Source organism: Gymnoscopelus braueri (genome assembly GCF_963280865.1).
Source record: "Gymnoscopelus braueri genome assembly, chromosome: 11".
In the NCBI taxonomy this organism is placed as follows: domain Eukaryota; kingdom Metazoa; phylum Chordata; class Actinopteri; order Myctophiformes; family Myctophidae; genus Gymnoscopelus; species Gymnoscopelus braueri.
Window position 1 is genome coordinate 37544745 of NC_137613.1, and position 19452 is coordinate 37564196.

General features: G+C 43.0%; 1 protein-coding gene across 2 annotated transcripts in view; it reads right to left on the reverse strand.

The window, feature by feature from the left end:
• vps50 (VPS50 subunit of EARP/GARPII complex) overlaps positions 1–19452 on the reverse strand; it is a 192843-nt gene that overhangs the window by 60314 nt on the left and 113077 nt on the right. Inside the window, exons 20-22 of one of the 2 annotated variants that reach the window (XM_080442184.1) lie at positions 17749–17846; positions 14353–14474; positions 8759–8839 (exon numbers count right to left, since the gene is read on the reverse strand). In XM_080442184.1, coding sequence (XP_080298310.1) covers positions 8759–8839; positions 14353–14474; positions 17749–17846 — 301 coding nt within the window. Of the gene's footprint in view, positions 1–8758; positions 8840–14352; positions 14475–17748; positions 17856–19452 lie in introns of both variants that reach the window. The other variant, XM_080442183.1, reaches the window with a different exon arrangement.

Genomic DNA, 19452 nt, shown 5'->3' on the forward strand with positions numbered 1-19452 from the left:
TGCAGAGACAGAGAGAGAGAGAGAGGAAGATTTGATTTGAAATACGCTTATTGTCAGTCGTGTCTATCGCTCTGGTGAGACGTGAGGAGGAGTCATTGGCAGGCACTGGGTACACAAGGTTGAACTACTGTGTCCAGTGATCTACCATGGGACCAATCAATTAACCGAAAACGTGTGTGTGTGTGTGTTTAGCTGACGTTCTTATCCAGAGCAGCTCAAGTGCCTTCCAGAGACCATAAGGGATTAGATACTTGACCATATTTACACACCGGCCATTTTGCGCGTGCCTCATACTTGAGGGGTGGGAAACCCCTCAAGAATTAGATAAGGCACAAGGCAGGAGGATTTGTTTTTGCATTGCCTGGAACAGAGCAATATACCCCTTTAACAGTAATAATATCAAGGTAATATACAGTACATAAGTCCAGTCTGTAAAATTCTTGATCCACATTCCCTATCAACACTGCCTCTGTGCTGGCATTGATATTTTCCTGGAACACATACAAATAATAAACAAATAATGTGTGTGGGAGTGTGTATGTGTGTCTCGCTGCCTGTGTGTGTGTGTGTGTGTGTGTGTGTGTGTGTGTGTGTGTGTGTGTGTGTGTGTGTGTGTGTGTGTGTGTGTGTGTGTGTGTGTGTGTGTGTGTGTGTGTGTGTGCGCGCGCGTGAGTGTGTGTGTGAGTGTGTGTGTGGCTGTGTCTTTGTATATTTGCCTGTGTGAACATCCATGCGTCTGTGTGTTTGTGTGCATGTGTAATGTAGCCATTGGCCCTCGAGAGAGGCACGGTGCCAGTCTGTGGCATGCTGCCTGTGCAAATCCACTGTGTGGCCAACCGCAACCCAACCACATGCTTAGAGATAATCATCCAGCTGCTAGCTGACAAAAGGAGGGAGAGAGAGAGAGAGAGAGAGAGAGAGAGAGAGTGATGGAATGTGTGTAGAGCGTGTCTACAGTATGTGTGATTGCGTGCATGCGTGCGCGCATGCGTGTGTGTGTGTGTGTCACTGACAGATTGCTTGTGCCAACAGGGAAATCACATGGCTTTTCAGTCCTGTCACATCAGACTCACAAAGATCCCCTCAGCCCAACTTGACACTACAACTGAATAGCAATCTTACGCACACACGCGGCGCACAAAATGCACATAAATTACCAGCATTGCTCCATGGACATAAGTCTAATACTTATTAGTGCAACAATGGCATACCTATACCATAACCTACACATATTTGGTTACATTTAATGTAACCCAAACATATTGCTTTGTCACTGTCACTAACAACATAAATGTAAATGTTATATAGTACTTGGATATGGCATTATGCCTTTGAAATGACAGTACACACTGCTATAACCACTGGCCCGTGGCTGACCAAGAGGAGACTGGGGGGAGTGTGGAGAGAGATGAAGATATACCAATGGACAAAGTGGTTAATGCTTGTACCACATAGTAGGCTTTGATTCCTGACAGCGTGTTCCGGGTTCAATTCCCAAGCCTGGCGGCGGATTTGCTGCATGCATGTTACTCCCAGACTTTCTCCCCGTTTCCCCCGTCTCTCTACTACTGTCCTATCGAATAAAAGCAAAACGCCCCCAAAAGCATTAAAAAGGAAAAAAGAGATGAAGACAGAAAAATGGAAGGCGGGGAAAAGAACATGGAGGAGGGACACACAGGGCACTGTAGATGGTGGGAGGCATTAAAGGTGAATACTGTAGAGAGTAGAGACAGGCTTCATTGGAGATGCCACGCTGTGTGCCATGCGTGTAACCCTGCCCTCAGCAATTGCCCTCAGCTACTGTCATAGATGAGCCGTCTGGCAGTGATAACATGGTCACAGATCGGTGCCATGACACTGTCTAGGCATGGCGCCATCAGCAAGTGACCTCAAGAAGTTTTACATTTCTGTAAAAAGGACCCTTTGGACCCAAGAAAAGACAATAGTTTTACATAATAGGAAGAGCTACTGATCCCTGCCGAGTAGAGCTTCCAGCACGACCTGATAAAAATTCCCCCTCGCTGCACATTTGGATCTAAATACATCCGATTGGATTTGTGACTGGTGTACGCAATTGCACATCACTTTAAGCACTTTATGGGTTCAGCTGCTAGGGAAAAGAACGTGTGCAAATTGAAACGGGGCAATTAAAATCGCTAGAGAGTGCCAGATGTCACACATAGTGGGCACTGTGGGTAGAATTGGAAATAACAGCTTTTTAGTGAACACGGGTTTTGACTCTGCTCTGAATCCTTTCCATGCAACTTACTACACAATTTAAAATGAGGAAGGTGCAAATTGCAAACCCAGCAAACCCACAGGGATTGCACATAAGTAATTTAGACGCCGCAGGTAATGGAAAGAATTTCAACAGGAAGTCAGTCGTGATGTTTTGTGATACTTTTCGTTCCCCCCGGTGGAAGTCTGTGCGACACGTCGGGATGGAGATGGAAGCCTGCTGTCGGTCATGTGGGATGTAGAGTCATTATCCTCATATTGGTTTTAAATCACGCAAAGTCTAGATAGCAACCAGGGAACAACATGCGCAGCAGAGATCTGTGCAGGCAGACTGAAATGCAGCTTGCAATTAACTTTATAATGTGTTTACAAATGAGGTCTACCCCCGTTGTAATCTCTCGTGTGTTTGTGTATAATATAGGTGTGATCCATGATTGGGTGCGCGCGCGTGTGTGTGTGTTTGCGTGCGTTTTGGTGTGCATTCATCCATGTAAGAATGCATAGGCTTCTACAGTACGTCAAATGCACCTCTCTGCATCTAATATGGCAGTGGAAAGTGGAGATGAATGATAATAAACATGACAATATTAGGACCCGAGGACCGCCGTCGGTTTATGCATACATTGAGCTCGAGTGCATACACATTCACCATGAAAGACGTTAACAGAGAAAGTTTGTGCACGTGAAAGAGAGAGGGAGAGTGCGCAAATGAGGCCTCCCCAGCGAATTTTTAGATATCAATAGTAAGTTAGGTAATTGGTTGTGCCGTTTGTGAAAGAAGCCACTCTGTATAATATAAACATCAATACAGACAGTATGCATACAGCATTTTAGCCGAGCAGGATTTCCCCCCTTAAACCTATTCTAAAACAAGCTGTTTTCAGACAGCCAACAAGTCAATTCCTGCATCAGTTTGCAGGACCTGAATTTCGGCACGGGATTGCGAGAATTGCACATATTTTCATTGATTCCCGCAAATATAATACTTATAACGCAGGAATTCCTGCAAATACGGCAACGTTTTTGTTCCTCACACTTAGCTTTAATTTTTAGTTTAGTCAATCACTAATAACACGGTATACTAACTATAATAACCTTGCTGGGCATGACACGATACATGCTGTCATAACCGATAAATATTTATGTATTTTGCTGTAAAACCTACATGGATTGTGTTGTGATTGCCATTGGAACCTTAGGGCCCTCACTCTGTGAAGGCATGAAGGTCGTCCCTGCGGGGTAGGGGAATGATAATGTATAAGAGACCGATAAATAGATCAAAATGTCTGACGCGTTGTTCCAGAAAACTAAGCCCTGGATATGTATTGACTGGAGGGGCTGCATAATTTCTATAGTATTGTGAAAAATAACGATATTCAGTTGAGCTGTGTGTTCTTTTGTAGCCGTTTTTGCACAGCTCTTCCTTACAACTGACTGGTTGTGGGCATGTGGACTAGTGTGGCGAGTCTCCTTTGGCCAAATAACAATTTCCAGTTTATAAACACTTACGTAACCACACCATAACACATACGCGACCACACATAAACACTTACGTAACCACATCGTAACACATACGCAACCACACATAAACACTTACATAACCACATTACGACATGGGCATGTCGTAATAGGTGAACATTCTGCGAATATAGGCAAACAAACATTCAGCAAAAATAGCCGATTTACAAGCTCACAATGAATCATGTTGCGACGCGTTGTGAGCTTGTTGTAGAAAACAGAGTATATATACCTCTGGGGACACCAGTCAACAAAGTATAAAGGGTTTTATTGGTTAACATAAAATGTACAAAATGCGCCATGATAAGCCTTCACCAGGCATTTCTTTGCTGTAAAGGTTGTTTATGGCCAGAGGTGCTTCTGTTTCATGCACGCTATCGGCGTGAGCTGTGATTGGCCTACTTCTGAGGGGATATACAGTACGTACTGTACACAGATACATAAGGATAATTCCTTTTAACAGGACGTTCATGAAAGTCCTTGCGGGCTTGTTTCCAATGAGGGCCTGTGAGCAATTAGGGGTTAAGAGTCTTGCTCAGGGACAAATTTCATTTCATCGACACATATGCTGGCGTGGCCTGGAATCGTACCTGGGGCAACCAGGGCCTCTGGCTCCCTAGGCGGGCTCACTAACCACTCAGCTATGGCCGCCCCCCATACAAACCCTGTTCTAGATAACTTGGCCTTCAGCCTCACCTGTATGGGTCCATTTTTACATTCACAGAGTTAATACATCAATAGAGAAAGGGACTGGGTAGTACAAGCCAGTGTCTCTAGCTCTCCCCCCCCCCCACAAAAGTATGCGCACACACGCACTCACACACTCCCCCTCTCCATATGAAAGGTATACACTATTTTTCATGCTCTCAACACAAACTGCGCCGTAAAATTGGTCTCTTTATAATGTGTGCATACATGAAAGAGGTGAAAGACCTCAGAGAGAACACCACCTCTACTCTCTTTCGCACACATGCGCACACACACACACACACACACACACACACGCAACCGCACATGCACACGCACACACCATGCATTTAACTCTTCCCCCGCCTATCAGTCTATTTATAAATTCCTTATTACATTCTACATTTTCAGAAGCTGAATTGCTATGCCAGCTGCTTCATCTAACTTGACATTATTTACACGTTTCCATTTGTTTTGCCTCCTGCAGTCAAATCTCTTGACATGCGGTGTTGTCAAACATCATAATTGTTTGCACTTTATCGCACATGTTTTCAACAGGCCCAATTTCTAGCAAATACCTCTCGTCCCTGCTGTGGAAAAAATGCCAGCTTCGTCCCCAGTGGAATGTTTGTTTGGAATGACTACTGCGCTCTTTCAAATTAAATTCACTCCAGTTAATTTGCCTCCCCTAAAATACCTCAATGGAGTGACACAAAATGTACCACTACGGTTTGATGTTTAGCACGACTGGGTCATGTTTTGGTCAACTTGTTAAGAGCTCAAAGCGTAATCGTACGGTTCTAAAAGTGTAGTATATTCAAGAACTCAAATACAGCAAAAACATATGGCAGCTTTGTACACAAAATGACAAAATGAGAACACACAGTGTCAGGAAAGTACGTGTGAAAGTGTCTTTAGAAATATGCTATTCCTCTCTCATTGGGCAGGTTTGTGCTGAATTAATGAACATTCACCACTGCAGCCAATGAACCAGGGGGGAAAGTTTCTCACTCTGTAGTCAGGAAATCTAGTTAGACAGCTTCATGAAGGAAGAATCACAAAGGATGGATTTCAGGGCACGGCCAGACACTTTATGTTTGGATGAATTTAATGAGAACCCCGGCTTTCTGGCATATACTGTAGTTTTGCGAGATAGAAATGGCATTAATAAATACTGACTGAGCTGTCTCCGGTCATAAAAGTAAGATGCAAATGTCTTCAAATTCAAATATTTGGTGTACTGCACTATTCCCCTTTCAAGTTAAAGAATAGCGAGTTAAATATGAGTTTGGGGAGTTATTCAATCACACTTCTACAGTGATCACACTATAGGGAATCTGCTTTATCGCCATCTTTCTCAGAGTTTCATTCAGATTCCGAGTGGAGTCAAGGCCATGGCCTGGTTTTGGAAGTTAGTGAGGTCCATGGAAAGCCACTCGAAGAACACCAAAAACATGCAAAAATAATACCACAATTACAACAACAACGACAAGCAGTAGATGAGTCATGACAGCCACACCCAGCCTATCACCTATTTGAATGAAATGCAATGTTGGGGTTGGACTGGTACACACTATTTGACAGGTCATTTAAGTATTCTGGCGGCCCACAGGAACTACAGTACGGTATAAGTTCCATACTAACCTGTGTGTAAACTTTGACCTCTGTGTGCCCAATACATATTGGTTACTGTGTCACCAATACAATACCACAACAGTCCACACAGATAACAAGCTCAAACTAAATACAATGAAACCTCATGCATGTATTGTAATGTACATTCACACACTGTACTGTAAGTTTCAACCATGAGCATTGCAACAACACAAAATTCAAAACCAGGGCATTATGGTGACAATAATGATGTAATTTACATACGTATGTAGCATAATCAAAAAATATTCAACTCTACATTCTAATGAATCCATTATGTCACATATAAATACTGCCACTACGGGCATGATTGATGACACAATGCATTTACAATATATTCAGTTAACATTTGATGAATACAGACAGCCCAACTCTGGCCTATACAGTATGTAGATTGTAGTACGACGAATAGCTAATAGCCCATTTACAAGCTCACAACTTGACTTAATTTACTTATTCCTGTAGGCTCCTATAGGTGGAGCATAGGGCCACATAGCGGTTTCTGTGGCATATGTAGGTTTTACGGGTTGGGGTAAGGGGTTGCTAGCCGCAAGCCCAACCTTCCACCATGTCTGGCTTCTGGTGTGTTTTGGGAGTCTCACAACGCATCGCATCAAAGGTTTTGGATATGTTGAAAGTGCTTAAAAAACATCACTCCGGTGTCTCGTCACTGATGTGCACACACTAGGCCTGTCCCCGACTAAGGATTTGTATAGTCGAATCTGATTGGCGACTAATTGCCAATAGTCGACTGGCAGTCGACTAATGCAACACCCCAAAAAAAAAGTTTTTTTTTAAAAATATTTTTTTTATGATTCGACTAAGAGATTGGCAGTCGACTCAGACACCCCTCGACTAATTAGTCGACTATTCGACTACTAGAGGTCAGACCTAGCACACACACACACACAATGATCCGGTGTTCTGTTACTTTAACTTTAACGCACACAAAAGGCTGCCGACCCGATGCTTGGTAGCCGTCCGTTTTCATGTCAGTCAGTGAAGGAGTACTTCACCGCTACACGCACAATGCAAACACACACACAGGCTGGCAGGCAGACGATCAAAGGAGAGGTTTTCAACCCCTGATTATTCATACAGTTACTGTATACAGCTCACATTATTTCTCACATGTGTTTCATAATTTTTGGAATAATTTTACTTTCATCTTATAATGTAAGTCAACAGTGGTCAGATCGGGCTCAAATATGGAGTCATGCATCATCATTTAGATAACTGAACTACCTCATGGAAGCCACAGTGATTAGACCGTGTCTTGTTTTTGAATATAAAAGAATCACCAAGGTCTGGACCTTGGTGATCTCATAGCTGGCTACGGCCTAGAGTGGAGTGGCATCAATACAATAGGACTGTGTACAGTAGGTCAGTACATTGACAATACGTTTTCCACTCACAAGTGAGCAAAATAAACTACTACAGAGATTTCCTAGGCGGAAGGCCAAGTGAAACCCTCTGCATTGCATGTTGGACAAAGACCAAGAGGATTGCGAGACATAATAGATTCTTTTGTTCTGCTTTTGTGTATTAGTTCCCATTGTTCTGTCTTCTATTGCCATTTTGGTTGGTTTTATTTCATATCTATATCCTTTGTAAATGCGCTTTCCATTCATGCACATTGTCTTTGATGTATTATTTTACATATTTTATATCCAATGCTTAGATTTCTATTTCTATTTCCAAAAAAACTTTTAGTAGCTTTTTTTGTTGTAGCCCATGAAGTACAGTACAGTACCTTGCATTAAATGTGCTCGAAAAAAATCTATATTCTATAATATGTACATAGAAAGGAAAGACGAGGAGAGCTGACAATTTGACGAGCAAGAGATGGGAAGATGGGATGTGAATTTTGAGTCTAAGAAATGTGTTTGTTTCACTGTAAATCTGACCGCCTGGTACGTTGTCCTACTCAACTGTTAAAATGTAGGAAAGAAAAGATAAGTAAAGGGTCGCACTCAGAAAAGATGTTAGTGGGTGTTATGTTGTTGCCTGTGTGTGCGTGTGTCGGAGGGGTATAGCCCTAGGATGTGTCATTGGAACTCTTAATGGGGGCACTTAATGTGGGGACAGACGACAGACACACAGATGCACAAACACACACACACAAACCTCCATTAGTTGAAGTGGCCCCATAATAATTACACACCTTATGTCTAATGTGGTATGATGACTGTATTAGTGTATCTTCGTGTGTGTGTGTGTGTGTATGTGTATGTGTATGTGTATGTGTGTGTGTGTGTGTGTGTGTGTGTGTGTGTGTGTGTGTGTGTGTGTGTGTGTGTGTGTGTGTGTGCGTGCTTTGTATGAGTAAGACAGGGGAGGCAAAGCGATAATGATGACCCATAATGCATTTTGGGGCCACACAGGCCGAGTGCAATCTCAACCATATGACCAGACACGGGGGCGCAAAATGAACAGAGAAAACTCAGACAGAAAAGCAAAAACAACAAAGAGAGATGGAGGTATTCAGAGGTAAAGATATACGTGGATCATCAGAGAGGATAGGGGGAGAAAGGGGAGAAGAGAATTGTCTCAGAGAAAGAGGGAAAAGAGAGGCAATCAGAAAGAAAGTATTGAGCAAAAGTTTTTATGAAGGAAAGGAAGAGGTTGAGAGAGAGAGAGAGAGAGAGATATAGACTCTTACCACGTCAATGAGGCTCTCTTGGATGCGGTTCAAAGTGGTCCTCAATCTGCTGCTGATGAGCCCCAGCCCTGATGACTCATACTGTAGAAAACACACACACACACACACACACACACACAAGTAAAAATAGTGTGTGAGATCATGTCTGGAGTATGCAAAAAAAAGAAAAAGAAAAACACTCTCTTGTGTAAACAGATCTCTCAGGCACTGTCTTAAGAGGGTCAAGAGAGCAAGAGAGTTTGCATGCATGCACCCACACACACAGTCTAACACCATCACTCGTCCCACATAGTCACGGGCAAGACAATCTATACGCCACGCCCTTCTATCTGCTTTCAGCTCTTTAACCGGGAGGAGGTAGTATAGCATCAAAGGGAGGAATCAAACACACGCCGACTACTAGCCGATGACAGGAAGGGAGTAGAACAAGGTGGTAGGGAGAATGAATGCACAGCAAACAGCAGTCTAAAAAAGCCCAAAAGCCTCTGAAATCACTTCTGGATGCATGTCCTTGATATCTGCTACTTTAACGATGCACGTTATGGGCAGGGTTGCCAGATCTGCTTATTATAATTTCCCCCGCAAGATTTTATTTGAAAATAGCATATCTACAAGCTACCGGTTGCTTGTTTCTCTCGCAGCATCTGGCAACACTGGTTCTGGGACCGGGAATATTAACCGTTCGCTAAGGTCCGCCCACCCACCACTCCGTCACCAGGCTCTTGACAACAGAGCGCTGGTTTGACAGGTTCTCCCATTTGATTTGAATGGGAATATCATGGATTTTCCACGTTAAAATGTTTGGAGCCGGAAGCTTCCAAATCTCTTCCAAATCCCATCAACAGGGCCTGCAGTATGCACTGGTAAAACTATGTGCGTGAAATTCTATTTCAACAAACTAAATACAGACAAGTGTTCATCACTAGGAAGAAATGTGGCTCTACCTCATCTATAATATCAATGAACTATGTTAACTACATTATCACCGGATAGGAGTGTTGTGTACCGCAGGGTAAGTAAGTAAATAGTAGCAGTTAATAAATAAGACAAACAAATAAACACTTTAACGCACGGTATGGTGCGGTACTAGTTCCTCCATGAGTATGGGACTAGCCACTTGGCTATCTCCATCACAAATACACTATCAGCTATCAAAAATATAACGCCTTAAGCCATTTTGGGCGGGAACCCCTATTTGTAACTATACCTTTCACCTTTGTTGTTGCTATGTACAGTATATAGCAACATACATATTTGTTGTAATTTTTGAATAAATATTTGAAGTTTTTCAGAAAACTTATGTCAGGATTTAGAAGGCGCTTTTCGAATCGGCCTCAGGTCCAAATGGGTTAAACTGCACACGTGTTTCTAAACATGCTCATAAATCTATGACGTGTGCTTTCACTATGCAACGTGCCAACGTAACCATGATGTCAACACGGTTAACGTTGCTTGTGATTTGTACCTTTATTATTATTCATGTCATTATCATTAGTATTTGTTGTCATCACCTGTATGGGTGAGCTGTGTAATTTCCCTGACGTTAAGCTGTGTGTGTGTGTGTGTGTGTGTGTGTGTGTGTGTGTGTGTGTGTGTGTGCGTGTGCGTGTATGTGTGCGTGTGTGTGTGTGTGTGTGTGTGTGGTGTGTGTGCGTTTGACAACACAGCCACAGTCTGCATTTGTCAGTGCAGTTTGAGCTTGGGGAAATGGGTCAAAAATGTAAAAGTTAATGTTGCTTATTATCGTGTAGATTATTGACATTGACGTCGACTTATATGGTATGAAATATGAATGGGAGCGTGTCCAAGTCAATGGCGGTTAGCAACGGTCGCTAAGCAAGCAATGGACCAATCACTATTGTGGGGTGGGGCTTAGCGAACAGTCTATTGAAGGGCCGCAGCGCAAATCATGCACACCTCAAGTGCATCGAATCAAGCACATGGCCAGTGTTAATTACGTGGCATTTGGGCACACAAGGCTTGGAAGGCCTTGTGCCTACAGTACATCACCTCCTGGGTTCCGTTCTTACCAAGCAAGCAGGGCCCACAAGCCTGGCAGCACCCGTGTCTCTGCCAACCTGAGTGGGCAAAGACGGACTAGGGACAGGCTATGGGCAGCAGAAAAGAAACAAACAGAACCAACAGTGCAAATTAAGAGCACAATAAACAGGAAGGAAAACATCAAAGCATACAAAAAGAGCAACAAAAAACAAAAAACACACATAAGCAATGAGTTTCATCAGTGGAAGTGAAAGACAGTACAGTCACATCTCCTAAACAGACTCAGCATTCACACTCTGCTATCACTGATTTATCACAATTTAATCTAAATTAGATTAACAATCCACCCTGACTAATGAGTTCTGGACTCTCCATCTGTCGAGTTAAAGGGGAATAACACTCATTTTCAACATTGAACTATATATGTCTTTAACACACCTTAGAGCTGCTGTACTTTTGGCTGAGGGGGCGGAGCCAAAAGTACACCATGCGTATGTCACTGATCACATGACCTCAATCAATTATCCAGTTCTAGACAAGATAGAAGGGGGGGGGGGGCTTTTTTTCTTATTTCCACACAACAGTTCTAAGGTGTATTAAAGACATAGTTCAATGCTGAAAATGAGTGGTATTCCCCTTTAAGCAGGGTCTCTGTATGTTTGGAGGCCAAGGATTTTGCCAGTGTACCAAGGGTATACAGCTCACTTCAATATATGAAGTGAGCTGTAGAACCCTTTTCAGTTCCCCAGTCACATTCCTGCACCCTTTCTCAGTTCACATCACAACACATTTCAGTACACACAGCCAGGAATGGATCCTACCCGCCCCCACATCTCTCCCCCCTCTCCCCCACAAATCCTTCCATCCAATTTTCTTGCCGCATGGCTCCATCGAGTAGTAACTATGTCCTCAACTTCTGTCCGTTCAAAGAGCGGCCCGGATGAAGAGATGACGGTTGATCCGAGGATCCAAGGCCTTCCTTGTGATGACGGGCCTTTCATCATCTGGAGGGCCCTCAGCGTTTCTCAGAAGGTATTTGTAAATCTGCTTGCCTCCGATAACCCCCCCCCCCCCCCACACACACACACACAAAACGACCTCCATTCTTTGAGTTAGCAACACCCGGCGGATAAGTCAAGAGCATATGGTGCTTTATCATAGATATAGGTGTGTGTGTGTGTGTGTGTGTGTGTGTGTGTGTGTGTGTGTGTGTGTGTGTGTGTGTGTGTGTGTGTGTGTGTGTGTGTGTGTGTGTGTGTGTGTGTGTGTGTGTGTCAGTCGGTGCCTATGGCGCCGCTCGATGGGACTGAGCCAATATATACCTTCATTCGCCAGAATATTAATGTGGCTTCATTCCTCTCTGAGCCAAAGCCTAAATGTGCCGACTCCCGTCCGGATGCTACTGGTGATGGAGATGTACTGCAGTAGGGAGCAGTCCCTATATGCACTGTATATGTGTGCATAACTAAGTCTGTACGGGAGCCTATTCATAGAGGCATTAGCATTTTTATATAGGCGTCCTTGTCGGGGGAGACAGGTAATTGGAACGTACAGACTCAAAGAAAGGCATAATGACAGCTAGAGAGAGAGAGAGAGAGAGATTAAAAAGTGGTGGAGGAGTTGCGTGGGAGTAAAATGGAGGCGCTATAAGAGAGGGGGAGACGAGACGCCACAAGAAACTGCAGCTTTGAGAGACATTGGCGACGGCGTTTATGAGGAATGACAGCGCGAGAGAGAGAGACTAACAGCGACACAGAGAGCGGTGAGGGATATATACAGAGAGAGAGAGAGGGAGGGAGAGAGAGAGAGAGAGAGAGAGGGGACATGAAGGCACAGATACACACATGGATAAATGAAAATGAAGATGGATCGATAACAAGGAAACGTGTGATGGGTTGTCAGGTTGCAACCAGGGTGTACCCTTCTCTCTTTATCAGTATCACATACACGGGCACACGCACACACACACACACACACACGGACTCACATCTCCACCGGAAGCCTCCTAGGGAGCAATGGTCTCATCCTCATCTCCTCTGCTTACATGTAAGCGACAACATTATAGCTGCTGTCACACTGCAGTGTGTGACAGCAGCTATGTTGTTGCCATCATTGTTGCATCACACCATTACGCTATCGTTCCCTCAAGATGCACACGCACACGCAGGAATTAATACTTCTGAATGGGCTTAATTAATGACATAATTGGTCCTCAGATGAAGAAGGGCAAAATGTCAGTCTGGTCGAGGTGACCTCTTCTTAACCACTTGACCCATTAAGACCTGGGACGCATCTGTGTCACTTTTTGATTTGAGCTAAAAAGCATTATTTTACACTTTGGCTATTCAAAAATAGCAGATCTACAAGCTCATAGCGCGGCACCGAGTGCCGCGCTACAAGCTTGTAGATCTGCTATTTTTGAAAAATCTTAAAAATGTGTGAAAATTTTTGAATATATATACTATTTTAAAGCGAACACTTTTAACTCAAATCTTTGCTTCTGGGGGTACCTGGAAAAAAATGTTTTGGCCACGGGGGTCCGTGGCCAAATACATATAATTTTGGGGGTCCTTGACATGAAAAAGTTTGAGCACCACTGATATAGAAACATACGTTTTTCAGAATACTGTTGGGATTTAGAAGACATTTGTAGAATCGGCTTCAGGTCTTAAAGGGTTAAACATATACTGTATACTTAGTCATACTTAGTCGTACAACGACAGAAAATGTGTCTATTTTCAGACAATTTGCGCGTATAGTGACATGCCCAAAATTGGAGCGCCACGGTTTAAGTGGTTAAGCAAGGACTTTGAAGAGCAATGTATGCACCTGCAGTGTGACCACACCGATTGGCAAAAATAAATATAAACAGATTTTCAAGTGAAAAACGTGTTGAAAATCTGTACCTTTCAGCTAGCTACATTGTCGCACAATTAAGTGTAAATGAGGCTTCACTGTAGGACAGAGAGATGGATGGATGTGTGTGTGTGTGTGTGTGTGTGTGTGTTTGTGCTGGGGGGGGGGGGGGGGGGCGGGGTGATGAAGGAGGTGTGGAGAACTGTTAAGTGTTACCTGAGGGAGACTTGCGCAGTGTTTTCATACAGTACATCTGTTGTTAATGTCGGCCCAGATGTTAATTGCCTACAATTAAGCTCGGGGACAGGGGGGGGGGGGGGTGTTGTGCTGTGATACATCGCTCTGTCAGACAGTGTTTAGAATACCAAAGAAGGTAACCCATGAAAGCTATTAATTGGATTTAGCACCGTGCCCGCACTGTGTAACAGATCATCTCTGGTTTGCCAAGGATCGAATCCTGACAGACCGTTAAGGTAAAAGGAGGGAGAGAGAGAGAGAGATTCACACAACAGCCATGGTTGAGTGGTTAACACCTGGGTCTCTGGGCCCACATGGGCAATTTGCCGGCCCTAGAATCCAATCCTGCCAGTTCCCCTTTAACACCCTTCACTCGTACCCTGTCAATGTTCTGACCCGGAAACACAGAAGAAACCACCAGGAGAAAGACAATGAAAATTACACACAGACAACACAGCTGTACAGGTACGTCTGGTATAAAAAAAGGGTGGATACCGTACCATGTCGTTGCGTCCGAAGAAAGTATACACGGCGTACAGGTAGTAGTCGAAGAGCTGCGACACGCAGTGGATCACATCGAAAGCGATGGGCTTCAAGATGTTCATCATCTGGATGTACTTCCCTGTGTACGTGACAAGACGGAAAACAGACTGGTTGTGACCTGGCACCTTGCGATGCCTCATTTATTACTCCATAGTTGACTGCACGATAATAAGAAAGCATGCGATATTCAATAACATTCTTTTATTTTACTTTTGAAAATTTTTTGATTATTTTTAATTGATGAAAGTTGTGACATTTTCGGTTTAAACTTTTGTATAAAAATGTTTTATGTAGGCAACAAAAAAGGGGATATTTACTTGTTTGTGATGTGTTGGGATGTGTGCGGTAGAGTATGCGGTAGAGTATGCAGTGAATCAAGCTAAAGATGTTCTCTGACCTCGTATGAGATGTCCACTGATCAAATATACAATGCATCAATGCAGCTGATTTAATTCTGAGGGGAAAAATGGACCCAAGAACCAAGATTTTCCTGTGTGGTGTCAGTCAGCCACCAGTGTTGCCAGATTTTTGCGAGAGAAATAAGCAACCTGGTTTCTGAAAACAAGCCCAAAAGAAGCGACCTATGCCCAGAGCACTTTAAACCTATATACTGTACATCAGCTATTTGAAAATAGCCGATCTACACACGACGAGTTGTGAGACTTATATATCTGCTATTTTCAAAACAATCTAGACAAAATGTGAAAAATGTGAAACTTTTAACACAAATCTTATATGGGGTCTCTGGCACAAAATATTTTCAAATAAGGGCCCGGGAACAAATACATATTAATTTGGGGTTTCTTCTCCACTGATTTAAACAACATTAGACAGCAAGCACAAATAAGCAACTGCACTTAAAGGTTCGATGACATTCATTTTCACTTTTTTTATTTTTAATGTTTTTTTTGGGGTTTTATGACCTCAATTACACCCAAAAAAATCGGAACTTTGAACATTCAGTGGATTTTCTGTGGTCTGGGGTTTTCTGAATAATTAGGCTGAAAAGTAATCTGAGCTTGGCCCTTCGGCAGTGAGGTCACAGTCGATTAATCCCGCCCACTCTCCTCCTCTCCCCTCCCCTCCCCTATCCTTTCCTTTGGGGGGGGGGCGGAGCAGAGGCGATGATTGACAGGCAAAATCCCTCACCAGCGACACCCGCAGGCAAAGATTTCTTTTTTCATTGCAGTTGAAAAGGCTTTAGAAATGTGAGACAAAAACACCTACAGTGAATCACTGGAGTGGAATTTTCAGTTAAAACGTTTTGTACACGTTTGAAGGACCAGGACAAAGACTCTGAATGTGGTGTAAACATGAATGTCATGATACCTTTAAGGAAGAAGCCCCAAAAAAACGCAACTACCAATATTTACAAGCAACTTGTTTTACACGAAAACAAGCCCAAAGTCGCATATAATAAGTGGACATGGCAACACGGTCAGCCACAGTACTGTTAACCCCAGTGAAACAGCGTCCTACAGGGAGGAGTCATGACATGGTGGTCACTCAGCCGGCATTGTGCATATGTTCTGGGGATTAAACTTGCCAGAAATGCAATAAAGGACATAACTGCGGAGGTGCAGGATTGTATGAAGGTTACCATTGAGTCAGAACTGATGAATGAATGGAGGGGTTAAAAGGGAAAATAAAATGACACGTTCTGCGGCTGCCAAGCTCTGGCCTTGAAACAGCCCCCTTTTTTCGCAATCACGCTCTATTCAATTCTTCTGAATCCGGCACATGAAACTCTGGGGGCGATCTAATTGTGTAATGACAAAAGTAGGCATGGGGGTGGCATTAGAAGAAGGTTGATGGATTCAAACTGCTTTTTTTTAACCCACTAAGACCTGGGACGCATCCGTGTCATTTTTTTATTTGAGCTAAAAAAGCATTATTTTACACTTTGGCTATTCAAAAATAGCAGATATACAAGCTCGTAGCGCGGCACCGAGTGCCGCGCTACGAGCTTGTAGATCTGCTATTTTTGAAAAATCGAGAAAATGAGTGCAAATCTTTGAATATATATATATATTTTTAAAGCAAACATTTGCAACTCAAATCTTTGCTTCTGGGGGGTCCCTGGAACAAAATATTTTGAGATGGGGGTCGGCGGCCAAATACACATACATTTTGGGGGTCCTTGACATTAAAAAGTTTGAAAACCACTGACATAGCAACATACGTTTTTTCCAAAAAAACTGTTAGGATTTAGAAGACATTTTGTAGAATCGGATCCTCAGGCCTTAATGGGTTAAAGATTTGTGTTTACAGCCTGTCGGGAGCTATGTATCTAAATCAGTTATTTTTACTGCATAATTCGCCACGGTTATTCTTACCTCCCTGCCTGTCTCCCTCCCTCATTCTCTCTCATCAAGCTCTGCATGTCAGGCATACTGTATCTACATATGGGCATAAAATCTGTCCAGACAGACAAGACTCACAGACAGTGTTGCCAGATTCTGTGAGAGAAACAAACAACCAGGTCTAGGAAAACCAGCCCAAAAGAAGCGACAATGGGCCACATGAGCACTTTAACATATACATCAGCTATTTGAAAATAACAGATCTACAAGCTTACAACGCGTCGCAATGCGACACGTTGTAAGCTTGTAGATCGGCTATTTTCAAATAAAATCTTGCGGGGAAATTATAATAAGCAGATCTGGCAACCCTGCTCACAGACAGGTTTTATAGGATGAATGTTCACAGGAAAGCTATGAACTGAGAAATGAGAAAGGACAGTTTCTCTTCTCTTTCTTGATATTCAGGTCATGCAAGTTAACGATGACAGCTCAACAATTCCTGCATGACTGCTCTGGCTGTCATCCTCAGCTGATCGGCTACTATAATTTGTATCACCGCCCATGCCCATTTAACAAGCCCAAAGTCCAACGGGCATAGGTAATCACCCTGTCCGATGGGCCAGGTAATGACCTCGTCTAATGGCATTTTACACTTGACAATCAAATCAAGCGGGTGACGCCCACCATAGGGGCATTTTATGACAAACCGCATGCCTCGTGGTCTTGAAAAGTCCACCCCAAAAAATACGACACGCCAGCTGCTCTTGCGAGAGACGACAGGTTGCGGAGGTTGACAATTAGCGCGAGGGAGTCACAAGGCTAGCTGCAATGCCCCACAATTACCCATTTCAACTGGCTGTTGGCTCATTTACTGCTCGTTAAATGGAGGTCGTGTGGATATGTGTGTCAAGGGAGTTGAGTGAGTGCGTGTGTGTGTGTGTGTGTGTGTGTGTGTGTGTGTGTGTGTGTGTGTGTGTGTGTGTGTGTGTGTGTGTGTGTGTGTGTGTGTGTGTGTGTGTGTGTGTGTGTGTGTGTGTGTGTAGAACTCACCGACAAGCCGGATGACGTTGAGAGTGGTGTTGGTGAGGATGGGCGCGTTGCTCTTGTTAAGGCTGTAGTCGGACTTCTTCCTGCTCCTCATGGTCTCTCTGGGAACGCTTATTAGGAGTTAATGATGGGGTGGTGGGGTGAAGTGGTGAATGGGACAGAGGTGAGAGAAGGGTGGGCAGAAGGAAGGCAGAGGTGTGAGAAAAAGCAGTATAGAATAATATACCTCCTACCAGTATATATCTCCGCCAACCCTCTGCAATTGTTCATGCAGAGGTTCAAACGCCCCGTCGATTGAGACGTGCTGCTCTGGCATCCAGCAGTGGTGGAAAAAGTACTCAAATTCTTTACTTAAAGGTAGGGTAAGTGATATTTTTTGGTTAAAACAAAAAGTATTTTTTTAAAAGGTTAAAATACTATATTCTGATAGTAATCATTGCTATAGAGTGTTTTTTCAGTAACAGATGTCTCCCTGTCTCTCCAGCTCTTTAATAAACAGAAAATACATTTTTCGGTAGGTGTCAAAATCTCAGCCAATCAGGAGAAAGTACCCATTTTTAAGCTTAATTTGTATAGTTTTCAGTTCAAATTTTGCATGCTCATTTCTTAGTGTCATCACTTCCAATTTCACTTGTTTAATCTGTGTCCTGATTGAGTTCTCTGTCCTGGTTGGATAAAATTGGAAATGAAACTACAAAAAAAAAAAAAAAAAACTACAAAATACATTTTCTGTTTTATAAAGAGCTGGAGAGACATGGAGACTCTTTATATGGACAGGACACCCTATAGTAACGAGTACTATCAGAACATATACCCATTTTGCAATTATTTGAAACTTTGCAAATCACTTACACTACCTTTAACACATTGTGTGCCGAAAACGGTCCGGACCGTTTTTGACCCAATTTTATTTTTATACGTGGGGCCCACGTGGGGCGCTCTAACGAAACTTTGGGATCATCCAAGGAGTTTCTGAGAAGGAGAGGCCGGATGTGGATCCATGTGAAAAATCCTTCCGGTCGGCCTTTCCAATGTTAGCTCCTTGACTAAAAGCTTAATATCTCCATTTATTTTTAAAGTGGTGGAAGCGAGCCGTTTTCGATCGGCGATCACTCTGTAATGGAGGATCGCGTTAGAAATATTATTGTTCCAGGCGTTAGTCGGGACCCTCCGCCGTCTCGCACGCACGCTTTGTTTACATGCACTTCCGCGTCGGGGCTTCTACAGCACGAAACGTATCAACGTAAGTGGATGGAAGAATAGCAGGCACTGAACGTATAATATTTTAATAAACCTCTGGCACCCAATGTGTTAAGTAAAAGTACCAATACTGCAATATAAAAATACTCTGTTACAAATAAAAGTCCAGAATTCAAAATTTACTTGAGTAAAAGTCCAGAAGTATTGGCATCAAAATGTACTTAAAGTACCAAAAGTAAAAGTACTAAAATATTTGAAAATATAAGATCTACAAGCTTGTAGATCGGCTATTTTCAAATAGCCTAGTTATAAATTAGGGCTAAAGTGGTTAACGTATGTTTCATAATGTAATTTATATCTGAAAAACTAAAGTTATCAAATAATTGTAGTGGAGTAAAAGTACAATATTTGCCTCTGAGATGTAGTGGAGTAGAAGTAAAAGTATTGGAAATTGGAAATACTCAAGTAAAGTACAAATACCTCAAAATTGTACTTAACACATGGGGT